Source organism: Rhopalosiphum maidis, chromosome 1 (assembly GCF_003676215.2).
Source record: "Rhopalosiphum maidis isolate BTI-1 chromosome 1, ASM367621v3, whole genome shotgun sequence".
NCBI classification, from domain to species: domain Eukaryota; kingdom Metazoa; phylum Arthropoda; class Insecta; order Hemiptera; family Aphididae; genus Rhopalosiphum; species Rhopalosiphum maidis.
Window position 1 is genome coordinate 34,728,554 of NC_040877.1, and position 13,310 is coordinate 34,741,863.

The following is a 13,310-nucleotide window of genomic DNA, read 5'->3' on the forward strand; positions in this document are numbered from 1 at the left end:
TAATGAGTAGTTTCTTAATTATTAAACTATATGTAGTTATTTGAAAATAATAATAAGAATGAGTTATGTGATAATAATATTTGTAAAAAATTGTCTGAGTATAATAATTAATATATTTAATAAGTATTAGATTATATTTTACATTTATTTTATGTTTGATATTTAGTTATTACTAAGGACTATTCTTCTTAATAAAGTATAATAATTTAAAAAAAATCTGCTTAGCAATAGAAAAATTTGATTCTCATATGAAAAAATAGTTGATTTCTCACAGGACATTTCTTAAATCATATTATAAATCTAAATATTTTAAAATATGGTATTTATATGTACCTATTTAAAAATTCTAAAAATCAGAATTTGAAATTTGAAATTATTGTATTATTAAAGGGTGATGCTGGTGAGGGTGTCTGATGTCAAAGGATATCACCCTGTATATATTGTCAAATATTATTTGAAATAGGTACTGTTGTGGAAATAATAAATTAACATAACCTTTAAATGTCTATACATATATACCTGCAGTATCGGAATATTCCACTATAATATATGAATACGATAAATTCAAAATAGAATTTATACACTGCCACTCGATGAGATGATATGCGCATTTATTAATTTTCAATATTGTACCTATTCGCATTTTTATTAACACCGCACAATAATCGTATCGCTGAATTCTACTTGATAGGTTAGGTTATAAGTACTTATACGGCCATAATTATACTTACTAGATAAACGATATGATAATTTTGTCACACATATACATATAATAATAATAATAATAATAATAATAATAATAACTATATTTTATATTTGTTATACCAGGACCCGTTCCCAACACTATAACTGGAAAGATAGATTTTCTTTTAAAAACTAATATTATTTAATAATAATTATTATAATATAAAATTTATAAAGTTTCGACCACTGCGCTGCACTCGACGGGCATGTCACCGACAGAATAACAACGCATAAATCGTGTAAATATTCACATAATATTAATAATTAGTATAATATATATTATATATAGGTAACTTTAAACATTTAAAAAAAATCATAGAAATCCTTAAGGTATAAATTTACATAGGTTGAAACCCTGTGTGGAGGTACGAAGGATACGGATTTCTGTGTCGGACGTGTATTACAATGATTATCTGTCAAAAGTCGATTTCAAGAAATGGAATAAGTACCTATGCAGAGAAATTCGAAATTTTAGAAATGTGTGCCTGTTAATACTACGTGGACACACGTGTGACACGTAATTTATGTTGTCTGGTTTCGTCGGATAAAACCGTATTTTATCCATTTAATCCATCAAACGGAAAAGCCACGATTATATGCGGAACCATAATAATTATTAAATGCCTTCAAAAGTGGTTGGATTATGTGGGTCAATAGTTATATTGTCCCTGTAATAATATACGCGATTCAGGTATATCCAATAGCAGTTTCTCTGATATCGTCGTCGCTGAAATTCTACAGAACTGTTGTGGTGGAAGGCGAACACCAAATTTAACGGGCCGTATTTACGTATTATTTATTTGGTATTTAATTAACATTTTATTTTTACAGGCATTTGGTTTCTGTTAAAAAAAAACTGTTTGTTAACAAACACGTATTCTGGATAAATTTTTTTGGGAGGGGGGGGGGGTAAATTTTTAAATTACATTATTTTATTATTATCTCAATGATAAAAATGATTCTACTTTACCTCCCTCCTTGTATACGAGCTTGTTCGTTAAAAGCACGAATCGATATAAATTTTGGTTTTCGACAAGAAAAAAGGAAAAAGATGCCTGAAATTAGTGAAATTTGAACAACGGCTCAGTCCACACCTTATTGCGTGTACGGTCACTGCAGTTTATAGATAAGTTATAATCCCACGCGAAACGTAATATTTTATGTACGATTACCGCGTAAATAATATGTGACTTACACGTGGTCGTCACATTTAAATATATTAATCTATAATATTATAATATAGAATTACCTGTATAGAGTTGTGTTTAGTATTAATAGTATTATAAGTATATAGTATGCATGTAGTAATGAATAATAATAATAATTCAGTCGGACAAAAATATTAATATAACATGCTCGAGATATCAAAAAATGAAAATGAAATGAAAATTCAACACGGTATTATGCACGTAACTTGGTGGGTTTTCTTATTTTCAATCATAATAACAAACCCCTGACAATAATATGTATATGGTCGTGAACGAGCATGTACAAAGAGGCAATAGCGATTCGGTCCAAATCTGCAGCTCAATAGTTGTGTGTAAGTAGCTCGTGAAATATTTGGTATTTGAAAATTAGTATTCGGGGACAGGGACTGCCTCGGGAAAAGAATATTCAGGTGCGACGTATTGCTTTGAAAACCACGGCGGTGTTGTACACGATGTTCGGAGTGGAGGTGGAGGATCGGTCGATCTCCCTCGGATGGGGAGTTGAAAATAATCATAATAACTGTGATCTCGAAAACATAATGCCGCGTTTTACAACAGCGTCAAATTAGAGTTTGTCGATTTCGTATTAATTTCCGACAAAAACATATTGTGTAGTATAATGAAGTCGTTTTTTATTCGGATGAGATTTCGAAAACCAATTATATATCCGAATGTCCGATAGATGTGTATACGAGTGGTTATATTGTTTTTCGAATGCGAATTTTGTTGTAAAATCGATCAGAGGCGAATTCTGTTTGCGGAAGACAGAATAATATAGGGTTGGGTAAGTCCAAAGTTGTAACTTGTAAACACCGAGGTACAATTACGAGAAAAAGATAACAGTGTTCAAAATGTACGTGCACTGCCGTGTTAAGCATATACAATCAATTAGATTCCGCCGCCGTTGAGTGCGATAAAGATATTAACTGTTTACCCTTATCCGACTTCATAAATATTTTTTATATCAACTGGAATTAATATTAATATGCTCGCGTGTTGTTAAGAAATTGGGTACCGGAAGTTAGAGCACAGAAAAGTTTTCATATAAGACAAAAGTATAATAGTAGCAGGTAATTCCGTCTTATAGAATTTATTTTTTTAAAGAATTATTTTGAAAATACACGTTTGTTGCATTTAAATTAAAAATTTTAAAACACATTAAATAGTATTTTTAAAGTACCAGGGGATTTAAAAATATTGAGCACGGGTATTAAATATTTTCAACCACATGCGCACTTAAACCAAAAAATACCTACGAGTTCGAGTCAAACAATATGCGCGGTCAATATTCGTGAGCGGAACTTTATATGTACAGACAATCTGATACAAATTCAAAATTAATCTTTATAAATATTATTATAATTTTTTATTTAATAGCATTTTTATGTATTATTGTGTGTATATATATATATTCGTAGCCCTCTGACGAGTAATTTGACGACGAATCGATATAATAACGGTAATAATAAATAATTTAATTTAATATTATTAATTAAACCAAATAAGATAATATACCTATCTAATTATTATATAATTAACAAAAATAGAAAACATTTTTTCCCTTTATAATCTTATACAGTACAATATAAAGAACGGAATGTATTTATTATATTATATTGAATTTTATGCGGTGTGTATAACAATATCCTTAATAAGGGATGATAATTTTTAACTTGCAAAACTCGTCATGCTTAACATCATACACAAAATTATACTTAACAACGTTAAAAGAGTCTTAAATATATTCGTTTTATATAATATATCTAATGTATTTGAAGTAAACATTTTTACAATTGTTTTTATTTTAATACGAGGGACTACTTTTTAATCCAGAAAATATTTTATAAGTATAGTTTTTAAATAAGGTTATAGGAGATGCGCCTTAATTTGTCGAATATTACTTTTAACACGTTAGTATGTATTATACTATACCCATTACAATTTAACATTTTAACAATATTCCAATCATAAATCAAAATAATAATAAAAATATATTTGATCACGTTTTAAGAATTAAAAATAATGTTTGACATTAACCGGGTCGATAAATTTAATTTGGGGTACAAATAAAGGCTATAAATGCTATAATAAAGAGATCTCTAGAATATTCGTACACGAATTTCATGTATTTAAAAATATCAAAAGATAAAAAATTTGAAGTTGTCAATATTTTAAGGTTTTAACTAATAAATAGACGAGGAGTATTTATTAGAGTGACAGAGTAAAGTAATGCGTGTTACAAAATTTCATTTTATGTTACATAGGTAGGTACTCTTAAAATGTAAAAAATAATCAGAATACGTGTATGCTTTTGATACACTATACTGGAAAATATGCAGTGAATATGGGTCGAAATCCTTTTCGCAAGTCAGTGATTCGCAACGATTCAAAATGTATTGTAATGTAATGAAATGTGGTACTTAAATATTTATTTATTTTATGCGTTGTCTTGTGTTTTCTAAATTCAAACGGTAAATGCATATTTTGTATATAATATAGAAGGATTATTAGATGATAATATTTAGCTTATAATAATAATCTTAATAATAATAGGTGTATTAAATAACTGCAGTAGGTAGCATATCTAAGCAATTTTGGCACGAATGCACTTGATCAGCATTGATACCGTATTATGATATATATGACGCGATCCTCCTCCACGATGGTAGTGTATAATAATATAGGTACCTATATACGATATCCGTATGGGCGTTGAGAATGGAGTTAATTTTTTTTTAAATTAAATTAAAAAAATCTTCTCATTGGGTTTTGCGGACAACACGGTTGATCATTAGTGGTGGCGGACGGCCGCTTGAATATGCCACCGAGGAATGCGCGGTAACAACAATTTTTTTTTTTAAAATATTATGTAGGTTTACGCGTTAAGATATTTTTGTATTTATATTTTATATTGCGAGTAATGACCGCTGTAACGTTTATGTCTTGTGCAGCATCAGATTAGTCGTGTTGAGGCCAGTCGTCGGCGAGGCTGTGCAACTTCTGCTCGCCGATGTCCGGGATTTGCTTTCCGACAGTTTGAGGTTTTCAACGGCTTTATTCTCGTTCGAGTCGTCGGCCTCGTTCACGCACTTCCGATCGTACGGACCGACCACGCCGGTGAGTGCGTTCAAAGGTATCCGATAAAGGCGAAGCGGTTTCGTTTCCGGAGACACTGAAAATATAAAGCGTCCGGAATTATAATTCGAACGTCACAAATTATTTATACGTTCTACGGACACTAATAGTCAATTAATATCATATTGCTATATTTGTGCTAACAGTATTTAGTTATATCCTTAGAGGTACGTGGATCAAATTTGTCAGATATCTGGATGATTTGGATTTTCATAAGTTTATTTTTTTGATATATCGAATAATCGTAATGAGTTATATTTAATTAATTATTTATGTTTCATATTTTATTAAACAATTTTAAACAAATAACAGGTACCCGAATCATGAATAAAACAAGTTTATAAAATTCTAAAGTTATACCTAGACTTAGTAAATAATTGATTACCTAATTAGATATGTTATTATTTAATTATTAAATAATCATTATACGATATGATATTTTCCAAAAATCCAGACAACCTGAATTATCTATATCTTCAATTATATCTTTAAATCCAAAATCAAAATATACATTCAAATATTATAGTTTATTTTCCTAGCACTATATGTCTACATAGGCTTAGTCCCACAATGGTGGGATAAATCTTTGTTTACGAGAAAAAGACGGTATCCACCCAAACTTCGTTCCAATCGATAAATATGTCCGTATATATTATAATATAAATGCGCCTGTGCCTATAATATTACAATTATTATACACCAGATATATTATTTTCATAAAAAACAGAATAAGAACAAAAAAGCGAGTAGGTCAAGTTAGTCACAGGTTTTCATTATATGTTTAGACGTTATGGAAATCATACATTAAAATTCTGAACATAGTAATTGATTATTCGGTTCAAACGGTTTTATTGTTTTGCATTCAAAATACAAAGTTTAAGTTTCACACCGACATTTTTTAAGTAGCTGAAATCGATCGAAATCCTATATGCTTCATATTATGCACGTTTTTTTTATAATTTATATGTATGAATCGGAATAAATGGAGTTATTTTTTTTAAGTTATTCAGTATAATTTTTTATTTACAAAAAAATATTTCATTAAAATCTTCAATATGGCTTTGCATTTAAGACAATAATTATTTTTAGGCTATGCTGATTAAATACATTTTTGATAGTTTACCTAATGCGGATTTATTTTCCGAATTGTTATTGCCGTTGTTACCAACAACCCCGGATTAAAAGGAGCAGGGAGGCCAGGGGGGCATCCACAACGGGTATCAAATAATAGTGGGCCCCTGGTGAATAGTATGTTTTTTTTTATTAAATCAGAAATATTTGGATATAATAATAATAGTATATTTCATATATATATTAAAAGAAAACATATGTTCAATAATTTGCACAAATTAATATTTTTGTATTTAAAAATGTGAGAAATAAATTTATGAATATAATTTTTTTTTGTCTGAAACATTTTTTTTATGGGTCGCCAATATTTTGATTAAGGTTATGGGCCCCTATAATTCTTTGGTACCGAGCCCAAAATTATCTTAATTCGGGCTTGGTTACCAAGATGTATGTTATATAATAATGTATATTATTATTATTTATTATTTATATTAATAAGTATATAAAATGTGAACATCGCATTATTTAAATAGCATTATGATTTTGTTGCTAATCGAATAATTAATAATTAAGACGTTGTTTTTTTTGTAATCTATTATGTTAATGTTAAATACTACCGAAAAAATATTTAAGTGATAATATATAGATACGCGCAATTGTACAAGTGCAATACGATTTATCTTGAAAATAGGCTATCACTAGAACAGGGAAAATCAAATGAACACAGGATTTTTTACGTATGTATACGAGCAGTAAAAAATTCTATGGCTTGTCCAAACATTAATTATTACTCTTACTACTGTTTTTTAGTTTTATGATACACAAAAAAACAAAAGAACCTTGTAAAATATGTATACTTTTTCAATCTCGACCATGTACCTAAAATAACAGTCTTTGAATACTTATTGTCAGTTTTAATCAAGAGCACTAAATACATATATTTTTGTCTGTTATACGGTGGTATGTTAATAAAATATTTTCAAAATATAACGGAAATAAAATATACTCATGTTTATTTTGTATTCATTATTATTGTCAAAACTGTTTAATCACTGTTTAATCTGATGTTATTCGTGATTGTTTATTAATATATTATTATTATTTTATCAAAAAGCATATCACTAAATAAACTTCGCAGAATTTATAAAATATTTCAAATTAATTGAAGTCAATTTTGAATTAAGTTTTTACGGTGTACAATACAAATCGAAATGTATTTTCGCTAGACCCTCGAAACGAAGACCCACGGTCGCCGCGGGTCTTTAGTTATTGATCAAATAATGTAAATACAACATTGTATAAGTATGTTCAGTAGTATTAAATCAATTTTAAGGACAAAGAAATACTGATTTGATACTTTTTATTTAAATAAGGTATAGGAGAATAGGTATAGATGAATTACGTTTTGTACACAACTACTGAATAACCTAATCTTTGATGTTAAAATTCAAGTTTTCCTACACAACCTTTGGTTTATTTTATTTAAGATTTGTTTAATGTGTTCAGTGAAAATTCCCATTATTTAACCATCCAGCTCCCATAGTTAGACAGTACAATGAAAATGTTAAGTCTTGTTTGGTTGTTTATCGTTTATATTAACTGTAAATATACATTTAGACTAACTTATGAAATTATTTATTATTTTTTGTTGAAAAACATAAGCGTGTAGGTAAGGATGGATTGTATATTATTGTACAATATTATTTTTTTATTGTTTCATGTGAATGTGAGTCTTGTACTTTATGGTTAAACTATCGCTGAATAAAGTGTGTATTCAAACTTCAAACGACTGAAATGTTGCAATTATAGTATTATAGGTACCTACCTATAATACCTATAGGCCATAACATAAACATTATACCAGGTATTTTTCTGATGTTTTCTTTTTTGATATAATTTATCATATTATGCCAAAACTTCTGTACCTATTTCATTAACCGTATAACCTTATAAACATAATATTTACAGTGCGGCGAAGCAGGCGGCGACATGCTCTCTCGTTCGGCTTTTTGTTGGTCCATTTGCAGTCTTTCCATTTTACCGTGGAAAAATTCCGGAGCAGTAGTTGCAAAATATATGTCGTTCTATGTTAAAAAATAATAATCACAATAATTAAATAATAGATACCAATAATTTAGTTAGGTTTTTGTTTAAAAAATATATATATTTGATTACTTGATTACCTTGGAACAAATTAATTTTAGTTTTGGCATAGCCATAGTCTGAACTAAATTGCCATTGATTATAAGTCTGATTTCCATTGTATCCGTGGTAAACGCTATGATGTATGGGAAAGAACAAACTGTGGAAATATGAATCATTTTTTTTTTTTTTAATATCAAAGTAAAATTCTCTGTAAGGTACATATATGTTTAATATTTATAATAATATAATATAATATTATAATAAGAATTTTTTTTTATTCTTATAAGAACAAACTGCGGAAATACGAATCATTTTTTTTTAATATCAAAGTAAAATTCTCTGTAAGGTACATATATGTTAAATATTTATAATAATATTATTACGTTATAATTATGACCAAAAGTCACAGGCAATTTTTTATTCCAGTAAGTTCAAACAATATGAAAAATAATTTAATCTATTTCAGTTATTCAGCTATAGATAATTTGCTAAATTAAAATAATACATTAAAACGTTTGGAATATCAGATTTTCCAGATTAAAGTCTAAGTATCCGAATAACTGGCTTCACTAGTATTACTCAAGACTGCAAATCGGTAATTCGATTCCGTACAAGAAAGTTTTTTTAAATGAAAAATTATTCATAAAAAATCATATTGTGAATAATGTATGAGTATAGAATATATATGATCGTTCAATATAGGCAATATTTATCTATACCTTATGTTTAAATGTATAATATTACTTAGCTAGTAAAAAAAAAGAGTTTGCTTGTCGTTAAAATGAAACCGTGAAATGTGACGTCGGGGAGATAAAAAAAATATATAATAACATGTAGAAACCGTCAGACGTTCAAACTACGAAACTTGACTGAACGATTCGCTGTCTTGTAAAGTTTGACTTTTCACCGAAACGCCAAACCACTATACTTAATTAGACGCGTCGCTTATAGAGACGGTTTACCATACAAATGATTCATTATAATTACCTATGTCCTTCGGAATGGAATTCCAATGGAAATCAAATTCGGTTGTATTGTTTGTCTCACTGAGTTTTTGAAAATGACAAGTGTCTGTAAAACACGATGTGCGGAATTAATTATAAACTCATTATACAGCTCATATTAGTATACTAGAAAGAATTCAAACGTGAATAGATCATAAATAGAACCTGTAATGAATTTAAACACGTGGAATTTCATCTTATGTATACGTGACATATACGAGCGTATAGTAATTTGGTGTGTGCGTGTGTATGTGTGAGCGCTTGTGATGGTCTATTAAAAGTATATTACATTTTTTTTGGTTCTTGATAGGTTTTAAAATTTGGCAACATTTAATACTCTTTTTTTAATATAAAATAGTAAAATAAGCACCTATTGAAGTATAAATTAATACCATATTACTTTAAACGTTAATTACAATGTCGTGTTGTAAAGAAAATTGCAATAAGGAGGAAGTGGTAAAAATTATTAAAAAAAGAAAAACTTTTTTGGTCGAACAAAAATATAAAAATAAATTATACCGAAATGTGATTAAACAATTAATATTTTTTAATGTTATAGTTATATACACAATATTAATAAATAAGTTTATCGTAAACAATGTCTTAAATCATAATAGACTCGTTAATATGTGAATAACATAATACATAATATGTATACATGCGATAAACATATATTAATATAATATATAAATAATAAAATAACTATTCAAAAATGTTTTATAGGTGTTTTATACATGAATATGGTATTTACAGCCGTATAAGGCTATTTATTTAAATGAAAATATTAATTTTCATGTCAATTTTTGCAATTTTAGAAATAAATGTTTGAGATAATGATATTCTAAGAAAACATTTTTTTTAAACAATTTTAAACTATAATTTTTATTTTTTTATTCAAAACAGAATACTACAACAATGTTGGTTTGGAAAATATCGATAACGAACGAATTGTTTTTGTTCATAAGTATATTTCGAAGTATCTATGACTATTGACTATAATATATGAGTACGTGTAGTATGAAGTATGACTCCTGCTATAACAGCGAAAACTTACGGAGCACCTCGTCTTTTTTAAACCATTATAAATACTATTCAAAAATCCCAAGACGATTTACACTTGATAAATTAGCGTATCTGATTAAAAAGATTATCTTGAATTATATAAAAAGGCAATATTTCGTACATATGCTTTGTAGTATTAGAGGTGTTATCGATGATTTTTTTTACTGTAGCGTGTGCGTGATACGGTCAGGATGAATTATGTTGCCTGGCGAGAGACGAGATGGTTAATTGACACGCTATATCGCACCTCCGATTTAATAATGTACGCCCACCGATAAATTATATTTATCATTATAAAGTTTAAGTGAGTTTATTTTATTTTTTCAAATTGAAAAATATGACGTACGCCGAGGGGAATAATTTTTCCAAATAAATCGGAGTATATTTGCGGACCTATTCAAACTTTATAGGTATCGAGGTACGCCGTTTAATAATGGGGGCTGAGTAAAAACACCTATATTAAAACTCATATGTTTATGTATTATATAATACTAAACATTAAATTATTTTGTATATTATAAAATCGTAACTAATAGCATATATAAACAAATCATGTTTATTTCACCAATAACGTAGGTATTACATTGAAAATTTTAAATTAAGGCCTGCAGTTTTTTCATTTGGAAATACTGCATTGCAAAAAAGAAGCATAGTACATTCTATATATCCATACATACAGATATATTGCATGAATGTGTACAGTGAACCATATAATATGTCACGAGGGATTATTTTCAAGAATAGTTATGTGAAATGATGACAGCAGCCACAAATAAAATACCTAAATAATAATTATGTATTATAGTTTTCAGATATTTTTTAGTTTGAAAAAAGTATTTAGTGACACACGCGCACTATAATATAAAATATGTGGTATTTAACTTACTAGATTATCTACTATATTTGTTTAAGTTCATATTCGATATTCAAATGAATTAAAATAATTGGATTGATAAAATATAATTAAAATCAAGCATGGTTCATGTCCCCAAATTTTTTTAAAATTAAAAATAAAAGGTTTTGCTTATTAAAACATGTAAAATAAAATAAAATAAAATCCTGGTACGTGCCTGAATGAAACGACCTTAATAAAAATCAAAACGTCAACTGATAAAATGGATGGACGTTATACTTTTGTGAGTGTAAGTTTATGTGTTTAAGTGGGCGTTAAAAAAATGTGTGAACGATAAAAAAAAGTCATTACTGTTATAGCACAACAGCAACTCGGGCTCCTCGTCCTCATAGAGATCGGTGGCTGACACTAGGTGAGCTTTGGTGCCTTCTTGAACGGCAAACAACCGTTGTGCGGTGCCTGACCCATCGGTGATGATGTCGAACTGATGTTTATATCCAACGCATATACTGCACGTGTCTGAGTTACCACCTACCGCCGACTCAATTAACGTTATGATCGATGGCTGTTCGGCAATTTGGAATTCCTGAATAACATGAAAATAATGAATGTATTATCAATCGCTGCCCATGTACGCCAGTCCATTATTTAGTAAATATATATTCTCTCCTTCCAAAAGTTGGAAAACCAAACCTTCCCTACTTTAACTGATTACTTAATCCTATCAGAGAAAGAATAGTATATACTAGTGGCGTAAACTGGGGGTCGCACGGGGTCGCACTTGCAACCCCTGAAAATATCATAGGGTCGCAAGAGTATCTTTTTGCAACTCCAAAAAATCACGATTTCAGTACTCAAAAAATTGAAATATCAATATAATAATAAATTAACTAATTTATATTTTGAGAACCAATGTTTAGCTTTGTTTTGAAGCACTGGAATTATTATTATACCAATATGTATATTTATTGTGATCGGCCGACTCGAGTCTAATATATTATATTAAAACTACAATTTTGACGAATAAGCCAGTTTATTTTTGATCTGTAATTTAACTTTTATATTAATTATTAAGTTAATATTATATTATTGAGCAAATTAAATTTATTTTTGTAAATATTTTTTTATTATTTTGATATTAATTGTTGTACCTGATTATTAGAAAAATATTAATACAAAAGTTGAGAAAAATGTTAGCCTTTTTGAAGAAAACCTCCATTATACAAGAAAACGATCAATATAGTTAATAATTAATTTCATATCATATCTTTAGTATTCATTTACAATTTATTGAAATTAAATTTATATTAATTTAATATCATTAATTACCTATTTCAGAGGATGTCAGCGCACCGTTTGTTTTCTCTCTCTAGCCCACGCGCAACAGACAAAACGCATTTACGCAGTCTGAGTAGAACTCGCTCAATTTTAGTTTTTAGAGTAAATATACCTATTATAAAATTAAATTTTGACAATATTTCTGAGTACAAGACGATACGTTTTTATAAAAAACATTAAAATTTTGAAAAGTTAAAGATTATTTAAAAATGTTGTAATTTATAGCTATTTCTAAACTATATAATTAACGTTGTATTGGGAATAATGGAAAAAACTCATCGTCTTATACTCAGAAATATTATCAAAATTTAATTTTATAATAAGTGTATTTACTCTAGAACCAAAATTGAGCGAGTTCTACTCAGACTGTGTAAATGTGTTTTGTCTATGTTGCGCAAGGGCTAGAGAGAGAAAACAAACAGTGTGATAACATTCTCTTAAGGATATTTTGTTAAACACTACCTTAACTTAAATTCAAAATTTTATTTTATTGAAAGTCAGTATTATATACCCTATTTATGGCGTATATTCATAATATATACTAATTACCAATAGATACAATATGTGTTTAAGGTTAAAAAAGTTTTGTTGAATTTATGTACTTGTAATGTTAAATTTAGAATAAAATAAAATATTTTAGGAGGGTGTGGGAGGCGAAGCCCTCCAAAAGTCTGTCCAACCTAGAAACTGATTGCAACCCTAACAATTTAGCCCAATTTACGCCACTGGTATATACTATATGTCTATATA

The 13,310-nt window shown here is 28.3% G+C and overlaps 1 protein-coding gene across 3 annotated transcripts in view; it reads right to left on the bottom strand.

Moving 5' to 3' along the window:
* Nucleotides 1-2,013: 2,013 nt before the first annotated feature.
* LOC113557457 (GTPase-activating Rap/Ran-GAP domain-like protein 3) overlaps nucleotides 2,014-13,310 on the bottom strand; it is a 285,169-nt gene continuing 273,872 nt past the window's right edge. For 2 of the 3 annotated variants that reach the window (XM_026962994.1, XM_026963011.1), the window contains exons 18-22: nucleotides 11,574-11,808; nucleotides 9,291-9,374; nucleotides 8,342-8,460; nucleotides 8,125-8,242; nucleotides 2,014-5,124 (exon numbers count right to left, since the gene is read on the bottom strand). In XM_026962994.1, coding sequence (XP_026818795.1) covers nucleotides 4,889-5,124; nucleotides 8,125-8,242; nucleotides 8,342-8,460; nucleotides 9,291-9,374; nucleotides 11,574-11,808 — 792 coding nt within the window. In that variant the 3' untranslated portion in view covers nucleotides 2,014-4,888. The remainder of the gene's footprint in view (nucleotides 5,125-8,124; nucleotides 8,243-8,341; nucleotides 8,461-9,290; nucleotides 9,375-11,573; nucleotides 11,809-13,310) is intronic. The other variant, XM_026963003.1, reaches the window with a different exon arrangement.